The sequence below is a fragment of the Anas acuta genome, chromosome 1 (genome assembly GCF_963932015.1).
Source record: "Anas acuta chromosome 1, bAnaAcu1.1, whole genome shotgun sequence".
In the NCBI taxonomy this organism is placed as follows: Eukaryota; Metazoa; Chordata; class Aves; order Anseriformes; family Anatidae; genus Anas; species Anas acuta.
Genome location: NC_088979.1, coordinates 150894033 through 150911853, shown reverse-complemented (window position 1 = coordinate 150911853; position 17821 = coordinate 150894033). Strand labels below are relative to the sequence as shown.

The following is a 17821-nucleotide window of genomic DNA, read 5'->3' as shown; positions in this document are numbered from 1 at the left end:
CCTGGAAGTTTCCAGAGCGTGGAGAAGCTGTTGGAAATTTCAGCTGACGCTCGAGAAAGGCTCGGAAGTTATCAGGGTCGGGGAAACCAGCAAACTAAAAGGGCGACTCTCCTAAATCACCTGGCAGTAAAACAACAAACACAGCTGCTGTTAGACTTCAAGTCACATTTTTAGCAAGATTATTTCATAAAGATTTACGCAGGAAGTTAATAAATTTCACGTGGGACAGCTACCCCTAAAATAAATAAAAATACAAGTATCCCCGAATTCCAGTGTGGCACTGGAGAAGAAACACACGAGACAAGAAAATTCCACGTCTTCATGGAAGAAGGATTTACTGTACAGCAGAAACACCGAGGCACTGGTGCTTGAGTGGGAAAACTCCCAGTTTTCTGAGTGGGAAAACCTCCCAGTTTCACAAGCTGCCCTGGTGGCGTGCCTGCTGCGCTCAGCACTAGATCCCCTCCTTTGATAAAAACCAAGCAGTAGCTCTGGAAGGGGAGGCTCGAGGACAGAAGGGTTCTGCCAAACAGAGAATCTGACCTCCAACACAAGTTTTTAGAGACTTCAGGGCAGATATTTAGTTGGAGACGCCGCAGGAATAAATAGGTAGAGCATCTAGCGCCCCAGGCCAGCACTCAGGTGAGAGTAGGGCCGCACTGGGCTCACTGCTGGTCCGAGCTGAGCAACCAAGGTCCTTGCCCATGGTGAAGAAGCCAAAAAGAGCAGCAGGTCAGATGCAGAAAACTGTCCCAGCTGCTGCTCTGAGCACCAGGTTCTCCGTTAATCCTGGTCGCGGCCCATTTTGCCCGTCAGCCTCCGTCGCTGAGTCTTGGTGGTTCGCCTCATGGCGGGTTTCTGGATTTTCTGGTGTGGGCCCTGCCCGCGCTGGGCTCGCTTTCCTTTTGTTTTTTTCTTGCTGTGCATGTGCAGCGTGGCGGTAAGAGCAGAGATCCTGGGCAGGGCAAGAAAAGAGAAATATTTGGGGACCGAAGTCTGCAAGAGCAAGGCAACACCAAGACAATAACAGGATAACCCCGTGGGCCAACTGCATGCCCCAGGGGAACTCTGCTGTGCCAGGCATCGTCCTGAGAGGGCAGAAAACTTGCAATCTGCAAGTACAGTAACAACTAAAATGAGCTTTTTGAGCAGAGGGCAGCCCAGCCATCAGAGAGTTAAGTCATTCTCCACAACCCCAAAGCAGCTGTAAAGCCTGGATACTCAAAAATGCGGAGAATGCCAAAGCTTTAAGCTTTAGGGTCATTTGACCTTCATCCTAGGTACAAATTCTGTTCCCTGCAACACACCCTTCCCTGCGTTATCTGACAAGGAGGAGGACAAGACAAACAGTTCAGGGCAAAGCCCACCCTGCAACGCATCCTCCTCCTGCTGCTGTCATCAGAGATGAATGCGATAGGAAGTGTCCCAGGCGGGCTTGTGCTCTGCCAGTGCCCTCTGCTGGCTCCTGCCCACCGGCACCCTAAAAGCACAGCATCCCCTCCGGCACCAAGATCCTCCTGGACCAGTTCACAGAGCCTAGCAGCAAGAAGTTGAATGAATTTATACGTACTTTTCAGAAAGAAGGGGGTTTCTGGACTTCTTGGGCACTGTTATTGCAGGCTTGTTCACCACTTCTCCCTTCTCTTCTCCCGAACCATCATTTTTTCCCTTAAAAAGAAAAAACAGCAACAAAAAAAAAATCCTATTAAAACAGGCAGTCTCATTATACCAGTGTTTCTGCTGCCTTCTTGATTTCATCCTGTTTAGTGAAACATCAAGTTACAGATCAAGACTTTAAATCTTAGACAACTATAATTGTTCAAGTCTCAAGGTTTCTTATTGTGGCCCTTCAAATAGGAACAACCAGTAAGAAGTCCTACATTATTCCACCCCCAAGAACCAACATCAGCATGATCTTAATGGCCACACAACTGAAATCTAACCTATGAAGTGAAGGTTTCAGCTTTTTCTTCCTTAAAATACTAAAACTTCCTTAAGTAGATTTTCATTTTAGAAGATGCCCTCAGAAATATAAAAGGTTAACTGCTCAATACATATAGTTGGCCAGAGATTAAACCCAGCCACAAAGATCAAAAGGGTCATGTCAACTTGTGCTATAAAGCCTTTATGAAACAAACATGAGATCTCAGTTAGTATCTGTTCCCAAAATAGAAATGACCACAACCAGAATCAAATGGTTTATTTGTGGTCCAAGCATAGGATCACAGAGAGCAAAACCCCTCCTCACCCTAGCAGCAATTTTTCCTGGACAGGTCACAGGAAGAACACGGAGGACAGTCCATGCAGTGAAGCCTATATTCTTTCACTGCTTGTGTTGTACCTGCTTTGAAAATACTATGTTCTCCCTATCCACCTCTGTAGCAGCTTCTACTAACACAAGATTAGTTAGTGAAGGACTCCAGGGTGATTTGGAGTGATCAAGTACAACACTTCTCCACAAACACCGGACCACTAAAGAGGAAGAAATGTGAAAATTATCAATTTCCTTTTTCATCCATGCTCCCAGCCAGCTCCAAGTCTTTTGGCCATTCCTACCTAGTCAGCCCCAAGAACGTTTAAGGCTGATACTATGAGAGAGGCAGCAAGTGGCTGTACCTCAGGGGTGGTCAGTCCCAGCTGGCGTGCACCTGAGAGGTCCAGGTCACTGATGGTGGTCACCGTTACGATGTGGTTTGGGTGGTCGATGTTCACTGACTCCGTCCGTGAGGTTACCAAGTGCTCCAGCTCATCATACTCTTCTGGTGAGACAAAAAATTAAAATAAAATAAATATAACACAGCACAATGAAAAGCACTTAGCTTTCCATAAGGTGCAGACACATTCCTGTTCATCACATTGGAGGGTTAGACCCACGCAGACTGCTGCCCAGTCTCTTGAAGAGATATAAGAGGAGTGAGGTGCCATCCCTGTGGGGCAGCACTACTACTCCAGCTGTGATTGCCCCGCCACAGAGGCAGATTCCCAGCTTTCTGGCATGTTTGGTGCCTCTCCAGTTCCTCATGGGGGCCTCTGACCCCCACCCTGCTGCGAGGGAGCCCCAAATCTGTCACCACAGAGCACGTACCCAGCGCCTCCTCCCTCTCGCTCAGCATCTTCAGGTACTCCTTGTGCCGCTGAGGGAGGAAAACAAGTCACTGCAGCACCCCTGCTACACCAAATACCCGTCCCATCCCAATTCCTCGCTCGGGAGGACCTTTTTTTCCCCAAAAGCAACACAGTGGGAACCCGAGGATGCCTGCCCCCCAGCCGGGGCTCCCTCTGCCATGGCGGGGGGAGCTTCTCCTCAGAGGGCTGGGGGGTGCTGTACCTCCTCCTTCATCTTCCTCTGCTCCTCCTTCAGCTTCCTCTTGATCTCCTCCAGGGCCACCTTCCTCCTCTCCACCTTCCGTTTGTGGAAGCCGGTCAGGTACTCCCTGCAAGAGCGGAAACCTTCAGCTTCCAGCGCCCCCCCCTCTACCCCGGGGAACCCCCCCCAGCACTCCCGCCCGCTCCCACCTCCGTTTCTCCTCATCAAAAGTCACCACCAGCCGTGAAGCCGCTCCCCCGGGCCCCTTCTTTTTCTTCCGACCCATGGCTGCCCCACGCGGTTTCCTCTTCTTCTTCTTTCCCTGCCCGCCCCTTCCGTCGCCTCCCGGCCATGAGGGGCGGCGCGGCGCGACATGGCGGGGGCGTCCCCCCGCCCCGCCCGGCCCGGCCCCTCCCGCCATTTTGTGGCTCCGTCGCCGCCTGTGATGGGGGCGAGCTGTGGGGACCCTTTTGTGTGCCCCCTCGTTGTGCCCTTGCACTTTTCTTTCCCCTGAAGTGTGAGCAGGAGAGTTCTTGTTCGCAGTGTTTCACTTCCATGTGTCTATAATAAAAAGTCTGGACGGATTTCAAGGTGCCTTTGTTGTTTGGTGTACAGCTCCTCTTAGCCTTGGGGAGGTGAGCGTGAGGATGGGTCTCGGCTCTGAAGCTGAGCCTCCGGGATGCAGGACCTGTGCAAGCAGCCACAGAATCATAAAGCTTGGAAATGACCTTCCATACCACCTGGTCCAACCATCCCCCTACCACCACCACCCACTAACCCATGTCCCTAAGCACCAACCTTTCCTTGAATGCACCCAGGGACAGTGACTCCACCACCTCCCTGGGCAACCCATCCTGATGCCTGACAGCTCTTTCTGAGGAGAAACATCTCCTAATTTCCAACTTAAACCTCCCCTGGCACAACTTGAGGCCGTTCCCACTAGTTATTTGCAAGAAGAGGCCGACCTCCAGCTCCCCACAACTTCCTTTCAGGTAGTTGCAGGGAGCAATAGGGTCATGGTGGGAGAGGTCCCAGCACCAGCTGGTGGTGGCGTGGGGATGCCCACCTTCCTCATTGCTAACCGGGTGACTTTTGCTGAACTTCTGAACCTCTTTTGACCTCTAGTCCTTCCGTTAAAAACGTCTGTAAGGCTTGCGTGGTGGCCAGCTGGCTTTATGGGACCTTCCCAAGTGCTGTTGGGTCAAGGACAGAACCGCCCCAAGCGTGCAGAGTGTGACAAGTCCCGACACGGCCCGACAGCCGCTTGTCCCAAGCCGCCTTGCCTTTATCAGCTCACTGTCTGCTTGCTCTTTTTTCCTGGGTTGTCCTCTGCCCAGCAGAAATGCAGCAGAACCAGTTCTGTGGTTAATTGCCGCACTTCCCTCCACGCCCATGGGGTAGGCTGCCTCCTCCTCCTCCTTCTCCTCCTCTTCTCTCACTGCCCCAGTGCACTTCGTCCTCCAGCCTCTTTACACCAGCCCGCGCCCTGCCGGCTCAGGTGCAGCCAGCCCTCCGCTCTCCCTCCATTAACCTCAGGGCTTCTCCTGCCTCCCTCTTCCCCTTCCTTCTGCAAGCCCTTCTGGCGCTCTGGTGGCCCCTTTCTCCCTCGGGGTGGACTGCAGGTGCAAGAAGCCCCAGGCACCTGCCCTGCCCGGAGGCAGGGGTGGCATTCAGATACAATGGCTGGAGGTGAGAAGAACGCGAAGGCCCTGAGGGAGGTGTGGAAAAGGGCAGAAAACTCCTTGTGTGCAGACTGCGGGAAGCCAGGTGAGTCCCTGAGGGTTGCTGGAGGACAGGGCAGAGGCAGGACTTGGTCTCTTGGTCTCATCCTGGCCTGGTGGGGCTTTGGAGCAGCCTGCCGAAGGAGGAGTGTGAGCAGGGGAAGGGGTGATGCTGGGAGGGCAGGTGGTGGGAGCCGTGCAATGCCCTGCAGCTCTTGTGGTGTGGGCTGGTCCAGACTGAAGAGGACCCCAGAGATGTGATAGCAAGGGAAGAGGAAGGAGATGCAGCACCGGTGGGAAGGACAGGGACACGGCAGCGCCAGAGGAGCAGGGGCTGGGCAGCTGCAGCACCGTGGGTTGCAATCATGGTGGATCTCAGATGCAAATCAAGGTCATGCCCAGTCAGGACCCGACAGGAAAGCTCCCAGTGAAAGCCGAACTGCTGCACAAAGAAGGCGTGATTCGGGAGAACACGGTCTCTTCTGTGACTCAGCGCTGAACCGACAACCTTCAGCAGGCACCTGGGAGATTTCTTTCACTGAGGAGCTTGTCCTCTTGAAAGGGGACCGCTCTGAGGATCGATCAGATCCTCAAGCACTGCTAAAAAGTGCCCGTTGTACTCCTCCCAAAAGGGACGTGTGGGTAGTACCACCCAAGCCAAAGTAAAACCAGGCTAATTGATACCGTTCTACCGTCTTAAATTTTCCCGGGATGATTTTGGTTTGAAGGTTGCTTTTCACTTCCTGAGCTCAATACTGTTGTGGGTTTGCTGTGTTGCACTAAACAGCTCCTGGAGTCTTTTCGCAGAGGTGGTTGTATTGTTGTCTCAGATGGTTCTTTACCCGAAGGGAGTTTGCAGAGCACTTTGAAGTTTTACAAGGTTCAAGTCAACAGAGATTCAGATTAAGCAGTGGAGGCAATATTAACTATGCTTTTTCCACACAGACATCTGTACCCTGGGTTAATTAACCCACTCAGGTGGAACCATGGTCATAAAGCTCTCTGTTTCTCAGGGATATGTTCTGAGTTGAGACATTTTCCCTGGGGGAATTTACCACTTCTACTCATACCCCTTTTTATACCCTCAGATCCTGACTGGGCATCCTCTACCTTGGGTGTCTTTATATGCCTCAGCTGCTCAGGAATTCACCGCAACATCCCTAGCATCAGCAAAGTCAAATCCCTGAAGATGGACCACTGGGATGATGCTCAGGTGCAGGTGAGATTTTTATCCCATCGGTATGTCAGGTAGGTTGGGTCTAGGCTGTATACTAACGCTTCTTCTAGCCTTTGGCCAAATCAGGCCTTTGGCCTCACAGAATTGGAGATTAATGTGGTAAGCAGTCACTTTTCTAGTGCTCTGGATACACAAGTGGAGATAATTCCTCTTAACTCACTGGGAGAGGGAAGATGCACTTGCCTTTATGTGTCTCCCCATTTCCTGTTACTTTGTGGCTGACACAAATCTCTTGCAGTGTGTCACGCCAGGTTCACTGTCTTTTATCATGGTTACTCATTTCCTACTCGCCCGCTCCATCCTGGCTCTGTCCTGGCTCATTGTCTTCTCCTGGTTTCAGCAATGCAAAGGGAAAATTTTGGACAATTCCATGCTCTGAGGAGAGTTTTGAGATACGGTGTGATCTCTTGAGAATAAGGACACTTCTGTGGATTTGACCTCTTCCTGTAATATTTGTCCTCGGGCCCATTAATTTTCAGGGGACTGACAAAATTTTCCAGAGATCCAAGGAAAATAATCTGTATTTTGCTGCTCTTTGGAGAGGAGCAAAGAGGTTTGGAAAGTCAGAGCTGTTGTTAAACTCAGACTCTTCAGCAAATGCACTGAATGTGCATGCACCCAGCACCACAGAATTGACATTCGAGGCATTCTGTTGATCCAGGTGCAATCAGTGTAATTTCTGAGAACAGGCAAGTCCTTTGAGACCCATCTTTCTGTAGCCAGACTTTGCAGGGATGTTGCAAAGGAGGGAAATGAGTATGGTCCACGAGAGCTCGCCCTGTAATAGATAAGAAAAGGGCCTGACATGAGTCTGCACCAATGGAAGGCACTAACTCTCTGTCTAACTCTGCAGTTTCTGGCCAAGCATGGGAATGCTGTGACTAAAGCCACTTACGAAGCTCACATCCCTATTTACTATTACCAGCCAACCTACAATGACTGCCAGTAAGTTGCTGCATGTAAAAGAAAAGGGGGAAGGGCAGTTCTGGGTTCCCCTGGTTCATTTCTCAGCAAACCTGTCACCTCTCCCTGCAGGGTGCTGAGAGAACAGTGGATACGGGCCAAATACGAACGCAAAGAGTTCACCGAGCCAGGAAAACAGCTGCCATATACCGATGGTAAGAGCAGGGCACAGCTTCAAAATATCCTCCTTGTTGCTTTACCGGAGGCTTTTGAGTGTTACGAGGACAAAGCGCATTGTGTCAGTGTTGCAAATCCCACAGGTACTCCTGAGAACCTGCCTGATATTTACAAAGCATGGCTCGGGGAGAGTTTAAATTGTGGACAGTGTAGGTTTGCACTGCCGTAGGTTGCTTCCAAGTGTTTTATTACCAGCTGGCATTGTTCAGAGGCATTTGCTGTGCTGGCGGAGCCAGAATTCTGCAATAAGGAATGTCTGTCCTGCTGCGTGCCACCCCCTTCAGCCACAGCAGTTGCCTCTGAAATGTCACTGCCAGCGTTGTGACACAAAGAGTAGGAGCCTAAGGGCCTGCAGAGACAAATGGGAAGAGTTCTGGTTCCACGCCAGCTGTCTGCATGGGCCAGGGCTGTGGTGTTCACAGGAGAGGCAGCTCTCACACTGACAGAGGCAGTTGTAGGAACCAGCCGAGGAGGTGGGAAGCATCGCATGCTCTGTCCCAGCATGTGGCCGGGACCCCTGGCTGAATACAACTCAGATTCTGTGGAGGAATGCTCTTAAAACCGACTTTTCTGTTCCTAGGGGTGAAGGAAGGCATCCTCTGGAAGCGAGGCCGAGACAATGGACAGTTCCTACCCCGCAAGTTCCTCTTGTCTGAGAGAGAAGGATGCCTGAAGTATTTCACCAAGCAGGATGTGAGCATGGTGGACAACTCCCACCTCATTGCATATTCCACCTCGGGCAGTGATGTCATGGAGATGTGTCTCTCTCTTATGTGTGTTCCTGAGATTTCCTTACTCACCCAGGCCAGGGATGATAAAAGAGAGATGTGTCATAGAGGAGGGGTTCTCCTGCAACTCCCAGGGTGCCATTTCCACCACATCTTCGTTTTGTGTTCTCCTACATCCTTCCCTCTTCAACAGTACTTTTGTTGGTGACAAGGCAGAAATGGCACTTCATGAGACTCCCCCTTTCCTGTCCTGCTGGTGAATCTCAGGGTACAGGGCTGACATACAATCCTACTATTGATGAAAGGGATGATCTTTCACTTCACCCCATCCATCTTCCTGTCTGTGCAATCCTGCACCGTCCCTGGAATCAGCCTCACCCTACTGTGAACCAAGTTGCCAAAAACCTGTTGTTTTGTTTCGTGTAGGGCTACTTTTCTGCTTGTTTGCTTCCCTGAAATGAATGGGGCAAGTGCTAGTGGACTGTTGCAAGGGAGGAAATGGCTTGGGGTAGGGAGGAGCAGGAGTGGGGGCTTTCCTTTTGGAGTCTGTTAGCCTTTAGACTGGGTCAGCTGTCAAGTCAGATGTACTTTCAGCATCTCACTGGCAGTTCCAGAGTAGGCATGGCTCAAATCTAAATTGGAGGGGCAGAGCCACTCTTTGGGCTTGAGCATGCCACACAGTGGAGGGGGCAATTTTGATGGGAAGGGGGCAGTTAATACCTTTTAACACCCTCTGGCCTTGCCTTACTTCACTAAGTCAGTAGCTCAGATCTCTTTCCCGCTAGGATTGCTCACGCATGATCAATGGCTTTCTGTTCTCAGTCCAAAGAACCCAAAATCAGTGTCAAAATAGATGTCATCAATGCTACGTTCCAACCAGCCAAGATTGGGAATCCCAATGGCCTGCAGATCACCTATCTCAAAGACAACAAGACTCGGAACATATTTGTATACCATAAAAGTGGAAAGGTATTTTGGTTTCGTATCCAACGCTGCAAAACAACTGAGCTGACTGGCAAAGCTGCGGGTTATGAGCGGTGTGAGGTGTGGGTAGGACGGCGTGCGTGTTTGCGAGTTGCTGTAGGAAAAGAGGCTGAGGGTTCTGGCACTGTGCTCGTGTGTCTGCGAGAGAGTTTTGTGGCAGGGAGCAGGGCAGGAGCGCTGGTTGAGTGGGTTTCTATGGGAGGAGCTGCTACAGAAGATGTGCTGGGTGTGTGTGTGTGTGTGAAGGAGATGCTGTAGGGCCTGTGGGGGGAGAGCTAGCTGTGCTTGCAGCTGACATAGGGTTGGGCGCAGCTGGGTGAGTTTGGGTGGCTCACTGCTGCTCTAAGCTTTTTGTTCCGTTTCGTTTTCAGGAGGTAGTGGACTGGTTCAATGCCATTCGCTCTGTGCAGTTCCATTACCTGAAGGTAGCATTTCCCATAGCCAGCGATAATGAGGTAAGGCAGCACTAGAGCATAGTGCTGAATTTCTTGCTGGTACTCGGTTACTCTGATAAAAGAGCCCATTAGTTATTGTTAGATCCCTAGACACAGGAGTAGAAATTGCAATATGTAGGTAGAAGGATGAGAAAGTGTGCATACAAGGGCTGAGGATGGCCTGAGAACAGCCACTCTCTGCTATTCCAAGGCACTTTGCAAACAGAAGTGACTCGTGGCTAGGCAGTTCTGCAAACATGAATTTAAAAGGGAGGTAAATTTGGGCAAAGAGAAGGAAGAGTTTGACAATGAATAGCAAAGATGTGGTTGAGTGAATGTTAACTCTCACTTTTTTGCCAGATTAAAAGCCGGCTGACAAGAAACTTCCTGAAGGAGGGATACATGGAGAAGACAGGTCCCAAGGTGAGCTGAAACGGGAGAAGAAAACTAGCAGGGATTTGCCAGAGCCAGTGATTTTCCCTACTCCATCGTTTTCCTCCTGTTGTTTCCCCACTCCCCCCTACTCTTTAGACACTAATGGGAACAGCGTGTGTGCAATCAAGGGGGAGGAAAATAAAAGCAAGGGGAAGGACATATGTGAAAGTAGAAAGCAGACACCCTGCTTTCACCCGATCTCTCTGAATGTGTCTGTGTGTGCATGACTTTAGAGGTGTTTAGAACCTAGGTTTCTCCTGTCTCAGCTCTGGGGTCCTTCACAGAAGTCCAAGAGTTAGGGTCAACAGTTGGGGCTGGAAAACTGGTCACCGATCCCCACCTGCAGCTCAGAAGGGGAGAGAGGGAGGTTGCTGTTAAGGCAGGGACTCGATTCAAGCGTTTGGGGTGAATTTTGGGTATCCATCTGCACAGCTCACAGCAGAGGGCACTGTCACCTTACAAATGTCACCTCTTCCCTCCGCAGCAGAGAGAGGCTTTTAAGAAGCGCTGGTTCACGCTGGATCACCGCAGGCTCATGTACTTCAAGGACCCTTTGGTGAGGGGGAGATCTGACCTGACAGTCTTGCTTCTTTGCTTTGCTCTGCTGTAAGGGAGGCTGGGGTGTTGCCCAAAGTCCCTGAGGGGACTCCAGGTCTTCCCCTTTCCATCCCACTTCATTCATCCCACACTTCATTTGTTTCGCTGCCTGCAAACAATGGGAAGAGGAAGGGCAGGGGTGTAAAGGCAGCGGGGGCGAGGAGAATGACATGGTGAGTGTCACAGAGAGGCAGATGCAGCAGTTCCTCTCTTGGACCTCTTGAGGTCTACACTCCTAAATTATCCCTTCGGTCACTGTCTTTGAGCACAGCCTCTCCCTTTTGAATCCCCTGACCACCTTCAGATCTTTTTGCTGCTGCATCCCTGCTCCTCACCCTGCCCTTAGGAGCACTGCTGTTAATCGCTGGTTCTTCCTGGATTCACTAATACCCTCTCTTTCCCTCCTGATGTGCAGGACGCGTTTGCCAAGGGCGAGGTATTTGTGGGCAGCAGCGAGAACGGTTATAGTGTCCAAAAGGGATTGCCTGCAGGGACACAGGGCAACTTCTCTTGGCACTACGGCCTCACCATTGTCACCCCTGACCGGGAATACCTCTTCACCTGCGAGACGGAGGCTGACCAGCTGGGCTGGATCGCAGCCTTCACTAGTGTCATCAACCAGGCCATGACACCACAGGAATATGCAAGTAAGTGCCTGGATGATGTTTCCTTCCCCTCCTGCTGCTCCACTTCAGAGCATTGCCCTAATGCACTTCCTTTCTCCTTCGCTACAGTTGAAGCCTACTTCAAGTTTAAGTCCTAGGAAGCCACGTGGAAACTTTGCTATTACTTGACTCTACCTGGTCCTCTGGGGTTGGCTGACAAGACAGGAGAGGAAATCGACATCAAAGAAACACAGTGCTCTTGCAGCCTACCCTTTGAAGCACTTTTTTTTTCCCCCACGGACATTTCTCTTTGTTCTGGGACCCGATGAAGCTGCTTCTTTTCAAGTCATGAGACTGAATTCTCAGTGCGACCTGTCACTGCTGAGTTGCTGTGATCTGACTGGATGCTGGCAGTCCTTGCCTATCGATCAGGCCTCGAATACTTGGCACTTGCCGTGGTGGACATGGGACCTCACATCACATCTGCATTCAACTGCAGACAACCACTTGCCTTACGTAAGAAAACTTCTGCCTTGCTGGAGCTGAGGCCCAGTGGGCTGTGGGGGCTGCTGCACTAGGGGAGACAATTTCATTACAAGAAGTGGCTTCTCTGCTGGTGACAGAGATGTGAAACATCTAGTTACTTGATCAGCTAGTCTAATAGCTGTTAAAGGTCACTTAAAAGATGTAATCTAACAGCTGACTGTGAAGCCTGTTTCCTCCCGTGTGTATGGGCTTGAAAGTTTCTTCAGCCCGCATTTGTTTGGAGCTCATCTTCTGACTGCTGCTGAGCAGATTAAGAAACCAGCTCAGTGTTTGTGTGCGTGTGTGTATGCGGACAATATGTGTGTGTGTACAAAACAAAAAAGTGGTGGGAGGTGGAATATTGCCTTAGGGAAGATACTGTGAAGGATATTGGTGTTATTGAAGTTCGGCTGCCAAATCTGAGTCGCTGCAGTCAAACCGAAGGCGAGAGGTTGGCTCCCGGAGAGACCAGCCTATGGCATGCCTGCTACAGACTTCAGACTTTCTGTTGCCTTTACTAGAGCCTAGGAATTGATGTCTGAAGTAAAGAATATGTGGGTCTCTGTTCCCTCACTCTCTGTATGTCAAAGGCACTTGCATTCTGAGCTACACATTCCATATGTATATGAATATTACGTATCCTGCTATGCATTAGTATAGCAGGGAAGTCTGTATGTTCACGTCCTTCTAGTAACAGACCTAACCACCAAATCAACCCATGATTCATATCTCAGAGATCATCTCTTAAAGCTCCCCAGCGTGTTTCACATGCTGGAAGGACCGGCTGAGTTCTGCTGTTGGCTGTGCTATCTAATGTGTCTGCACTTTTTTTACACAGGCAGTGTGAGAATAGGCATTTAGGGTGCTAGGGGAAGCTAAGTGGAATTAATGAGTCAACTATGATTTTAATTAGCTCCTAAATAAATGAATAAAAAAAACCATTTTAATCTATTGTAACTTCCTAAATGAGCTGAGCTGCTGGCTTCTAAGGTATGTTTCTTGAAAAAAGACAGTCAGAGCAAGGAGCTGTGGCTATTCAATACATTTTCCAGTGCACTTGGACTGTGAATCTTCCCATCAGAACCAACTGGGTGATGTGATCCCCCTCTGCTTTTCTGGTGATCCTCTCCCTCTGTGCTGAGACCACCACAACCTGTTGGGAGCACCGGCTTCTTGGATAAGAAACAGGATTACTCATCCTGCTGCTATGACACAGCAAATCTTTCCACCCATAAGTATGTTTCACTGCAGTTTTGCTGATGTCTCTCAGTTTGGAGCATGACTGTCCCAGAAACTGAAGGCCATTGCAAAGCTTGTGCTCTGAAGTGAAGTGCCTTTCAGTTTTGATAATATGAAAATAGGACAGTGCATTAAAAAAAATAAAAAATAAAAAAAGGTCAAGCCCCATCTGAATATCCTGCACATTCAGTTCTCCTCTAGAAAGGAGAGGAGAGGGACCCAGCCATGCCAAGTGCTGGCACATATAACCCTGAGGGAGGCATCTAAAGTCACCTCCATTGTTGCCATGTGTGCCATACTCCTGTGGCATGGTCATGTTGATGCTGCTGCTGTTGCATGTAGCACGTTGCTTGGGAGGTGCTTGGATCCTGCTGCAGCAAGGGCAGTGCTGCTGGGATGCTTCCTTCGCCTATCTGCTGCTGAGATGTTGCTGCTGGAGGTAGGTGGAGGCATCTGACTCAGCCACAACAAAGTGAACGCACTCACTGAGGGTGCAAAAAAAAAAAAAAAGTGTATCTTGAGTGACCTAAAAACCCCTGCAGACTAGCAGGAGATCAGCAGTGGCACGTCTGTCTGCTTCCTGAGACAAATGTGGTTCAGATGTGGTTTATTTAAAAAAAAAAAAAAGAGTGGGTGTGCTGGGTGCGGAAGACTTTGGGGCACAGTTGTCATGCAGTGATACTCCAGCAGAAGGCAATGGTGCCTAAGGCAGGAAGGGAGGAGGGGGAAATCCCAGAGGAGGAGGGTGGTCTTTGGGGAAAGGAAGGAAGTAGTGGGTCTAAAATACCCAGCCCTTTGAGCCTCTAGGAGCTTGATGCTGACTGGGGACAAGGGTGGAACAGGGCCAGGTCACAGGCCATGGGAGGTGTCCTACCCTCTGGTGGTCTGTGGGGGCCTTTGCATGGAAAACTGGGGGTTAAATCCATTGCCTACACCTCAAGGGGTCCTGATGACCTTGGAAATGACTTGGGGTAGGTCCTCTTGCCCTGGTTTAGCTAGGGGCCAAGGAGCAGTGTAGCAATCTTTGCATTTTCAGTGCTGACCCTAGTTTCCCTTCGAAAGCCACAGCACAATTCTTTTGCCTCCTGCCAGCCTGGGGTGGCTTATCTATCCTGCCTCACGGGAGGAAAACTGGGCAAGGAAAAAGAAAGGGAGAAAAGAAGGAGAAGGAAGAGAGAGCAGGAGGAAGGCTCTGAGGAAGGAGCGTGTCTGAAAGAAAGGAGGGAGCCATCACGGCTCCTCAGCCGGTGGCTAGCAGCATGGTATGAACTGGGACTGGGATCACACCGGTGTGTGAAGCTGTGAGTCAGACACATTCCTGTGCAGTGGGCAAGGCTCTCCAGGGGTGGGTTAAGGGGGGTGGGAGGTGGGGGTCACACCTCTCCAGCATCTGAGCTGAAAGAACAGAGGCTAGGGAGAAGGAGAAACCCACTTGTCCGTGGAGTCGGCTGTTTTTCTGCCCAGCAAACACCGGAGGAGCAAGAAGTGAGGAGCTGGTGAAGAGCACAGACCTTTCCTCTGGGTTGGCAGCGGTTACTTTGCACCTCTCAGCCTGGAAGGGGAGGGTGGCGTCCCTTTTTCAGCCGTTATTTGATGAAAACCGCTGGACGGAGCTTGTGACGGACAAGATGAGCAAAATGGACTGTATGGCTGGAGGTGAGGAATAGACTTCTCCGGAGCACCTTACGTCTGCGGAGCTCACGCCATTTATCTGGGCTTCCCTTAGGAATATTTGTGTCTCGTATAGCAAGCAGGGAGGGCAGAGAGAAGGAACAGGTCTCTCACAGCCCGATTGCTCTCCCACCACAATCCCCAAGATGTCTCGTGACCCTGCCCTCATCAGTGTCAGGCCTGGAGAGGATCCTGAGGGTGGCAGCTTCTCGGAGGAAAGCAGTGGTGAGGGTGACAGCAGTAGTGTCCTGGGAGAGGACAGCCCCGTCACGGGGCCGCTGGGCACCGTGCTGCTGCTGGTGTGCCTGGTTGGGATGATCGGGAACATCTACACGGTGCTGGTGGCCTCCGGCAGGGTGTCGGGCCGCTCAGCGGGCTCCCTGGGGGTCTACGTGATCAACCTCGCCTTGGCCGACCTCCTGTACCTATCCACCATCCCCTTCGTGCTCTGCACCTACTTTGCCCACGACTGGTTCTTCGGGGACGCGGGCTGTAGGATTTTGCTCAGCCTGGACCTCCTCACCATGCACGCCAGCATCTTCCTTCTGACCGCCATGAGCCTGGAGCGGTACTGGGCCGTCACCAAGCCGCTGCGGGCCAGGCGGGCCGGCAACGCTTACCGCAGGCTGGCCAGCGCCGTCCTCTGGCTCCTTGCGCTCCTGCTGACGGCCCCCATGATGGCGATGACCCAGCTGCGGGAGGGGGATGGCCCCCACAAGCGCATCTGCGTCCCCACCTGGACGCCGGCAGCCTTCCGCCTCTACCTGACGGTGCTCTTCGCCACCAGTGTCCTGGTGCCCGGCATGGTGCTGGGCATCGTCTACACCCGCCTGGCCCGGGCCTACCGCTCCTCCGCCTGGCCCTCGGGGCTGCCGGCAGCTGGCCGGGCTCCCAGCCGGCGTCTTTCCTCCAGGATTTCTGCCATCGTGGTGGCCTACTGGGCCTGCTTCCTCCCCTTCTGGGGCTGGCAGCTGGCTGGGTTGTACCAGGGCGAGGGGCTGGGTATTGGCCCCACCGCCCAGGCCTATCTAAATTTTGGTGTCACCTGCCTGGCCTATGGAAACAGCTGCATCAACCCCTTTCTCTACACCCTGCTGGCCAGCAGCTACCGCCGGCGCCCTGGCTGCAGAGGGTCAGGGATGGCATGGCCCCAAACACCCTCCATGGATGCCATGGGAGGCCACAGCATCCCCCTGGCTTCTGGGGAAATGTTGGGGGAAAGTGTGGGAAGCCCCAGGTCTTGAGCAGCTCCCTGGGTGAGCGGCACCTCCCAGGCTTTTGTGGGAGTTGAGACATGAAATAAAAATTCCTTGTCTTCAGTGCTGGCTTGTGGTGTTTTCCATCCTTGTCGTCAACCTGGTGCGTTCCCCTTCATGCCTCGCACTTTGTGAGGCCGCTTGAGGATGCTCATGGTGAGGAGTCAGTCCCAATTCTCATCCTCCCAGCCCTCACGTGCTGGCCTCCGCCTCGTGCAAGGCCAGGGAGTAGGTGGAAGGGAGCAGCCAACCTCTGTATGTCTAAATTATACCACCAAGGATCTCTCACCACCCTCACCTCCTCGCTGGCAACGGACAGAGCCATAACAAAACAGGGACAACAGTGACTCACAGATTTCACAGGACCGGTGAGTCACTTCGAGAAGCAGGCACGCTAGTGGGAGACCTGATTAAAGTGCATCCTCTGGCTTGTGGCGAAACTCTCATTCAGCTTTTTTTTTTTTTTCTCCGCCCACCCTCACCGAAATCTTTGAAGAGTCTTTGGACTCTCCAAGTATGGTTTGGAGACGTTGTGGGATGTGAGATTGCCCCGCAGTACAGCTCAGGGAGGAGAGCATGTCTGCCTAGCTTTCAAGGTCAGTCCAGCACAGGAGAGAGCTTCTCTATGTGTCCTTCATCACAGCTTACGAAAGGGCCTGTCACCAGTACCATGTCCCTACTGTGGTCAAGGAGATCCCCAACCCTCTGTCCTACTGAATGTGTCCCAGGCTGGGACAATGCCATGACATGAACTGAGCCAGGTCTCTCGCCTTAAGACCATCTAGCCCTGCATGGCTCACTTCCACACAGCTAAACTCTCTTCTCATCCCCAGAAAATTCGGCCTCATCCATATCACCACATTGGAAGTGCCCAGGCTATGCTGTCCCCCAACAGTGCCTGTGCACAGGGTGGCAATGCTAGATGCTGCATTTCCTATTATAGATGTAGCCCTAAAGAAGAGGATGTGATCTAGAGCAGCCTGGCTTTGAGTAACACGAGGCTCCAAAAGCAATCCATCTGCAGGGTCTCAGCCTGGTTTTACTCTCCAAATGTTCCTGCCTCCCATCCTAAAAGCCCGTCTCAAGCCTTTGTCTCCAACTTGCCTCTCTCCTCTTCCCCAGCCCCAATTCCTAGCAGTCAAGCCTCTCTCCGCATGGGTACCTGAGACACAGGACCTGGCAGATCCTCATGAATTATGGAGCAAGAACGAGAGGTGCTGCTGCCTCAGGAACAAGCTCCCGTGCACCAGCTGCTCTGCAACTGCCTAATGGGAGGAATTACACTGGCCAGGCCTGCAGGGCAACCTTGCAGGACATCAAATTGTCTTTCACATTGCTTGTGGCCAGCCTGGAAGTGAGGACCCAAAGATTGCGTGCTTCCACCCCAGCTCCACCAGGCACACCACTCTTCATTACTGCTAAATTAGCATTAGGCTAAGGGAGCCCCAAAGGCAGCTGTTGGCTGATGCCTTGGGTAAGCCACAGCCCAGTGAGCAATATGCTGTAATATCAAGCACGCTTCATCTTCTTCTGCCCCTTCAGAGGCCAGCCTCACATTAGACTGAGAAATGCTCATGCTTATGTGGGCTAATATGTAAGTGAATGGGTATCAGAGGTATTATTCATATTATTTGGATGAAGAGCCCACGGCAGACACTCCCAAGGCCAGCAAGACATTCCTTCCCCCTGCTATTCCTGTGCAGAAGCAAGTCACATCTGGCCACACCACACTGTTTCCTACTGGGACTCTTCCCAACATTTTTACCTTGTCTTCCCAGGCTCTTGCCCCCACCAACCTCCTCTCCACCCATGAGATCAAGGGCCAAGGCTATATTTAGTTAATCTCACCCACATGTGATACGCCAGCAAAGCAGGTTATACCACTCCAAGTCCCCCAGCTGACTAACCCCTGTAAGCCTGCAAAAGTTAACTTGAGACGTGG

At 51.6% G+C, this 17821-nt stretch overlaps 3 protein-coding genes across 3 annotated transcripts; 2 read left to right on the top strand and 1 right to left on the bottom strand.

The window, feature by feature from the left end:
* Nucleotides 1-309: 309 nt before the first annotated feature.
* NOL12 (nucleolar protein 12) lies at nucleotides 310-3743 on the bottom strand. The gene is made up of 6 exons (XM_068665768.1): nucleotides 3517-3743; nucleotides 3329-3434; nucleotides 3086-3134; nucleotides 2617-2759; nucleotides 1571-1668; nucleotides 310-955 (listed from the first exon to the last, which is right to left on the bottom strand). Exons 1-6 carry the CDS (start codon nucleotides 3726-3728, stop codon nucleotides 784-786), a joined length of 780 nt encoding a protein of 259 aa, XP_068521869.1. The 5' UTR covers nucleotides 3729-3743; the 3' UTR covers nucleotides 310-783.
* A 991-nt stretch (nucleotides 3744-4734) lies between these two features.
* On the top strand, nucleotides 4735-11886 carry LOC137847487 (arf-GAP with dual PH domain-containing protein 1-like). The gene is made up of 11 exons (XM_068665758.1): nucleotides 4735-5074; nucleotides 6117-6247; nucleotides 7119-7210; nucleotides 7301-7383; nucleotides 7986-8098; nucleotides 8956-9102; nucleotides 9489-9572; nucleotides 9912-9974; nucleotides 10471-10542; nucleotides 10999-11230; nucleotides 11318-11886. The coding sequence occupies exons 1-11, from the start codon at nucleotides 4987-4989 to the stop codon at nucleotides 11344-11346; spliced, it is 1134 nt and encodes a 377-aa protein (XP_068521859.1). The 5' UTR covers nucleotides 4735-4986; the 3' UTR covers nucleotides 11347-11886.
* Nucleotides 11887-12735: 849 nt separating this feature from the next.
* Nucleotides 12736-15922, top strand: LOC137847476 (urotensin-2 receptor-like). The gene has a single exon (XM_068665749.1). The coding sequence runs from the start codon at nucleotides 14770-14772 to the stop codon at nucleotides 15865-15867; it is 1098 nt and encodes a 365-aa protein (XP_068521850.1). The 5' UTR covers nucleotides 12736-14769; the 3' UTR covers nucleotides 15868-15922.
* Nucleotides 15923-17821: the final 1899 nt, after the last annotated feature.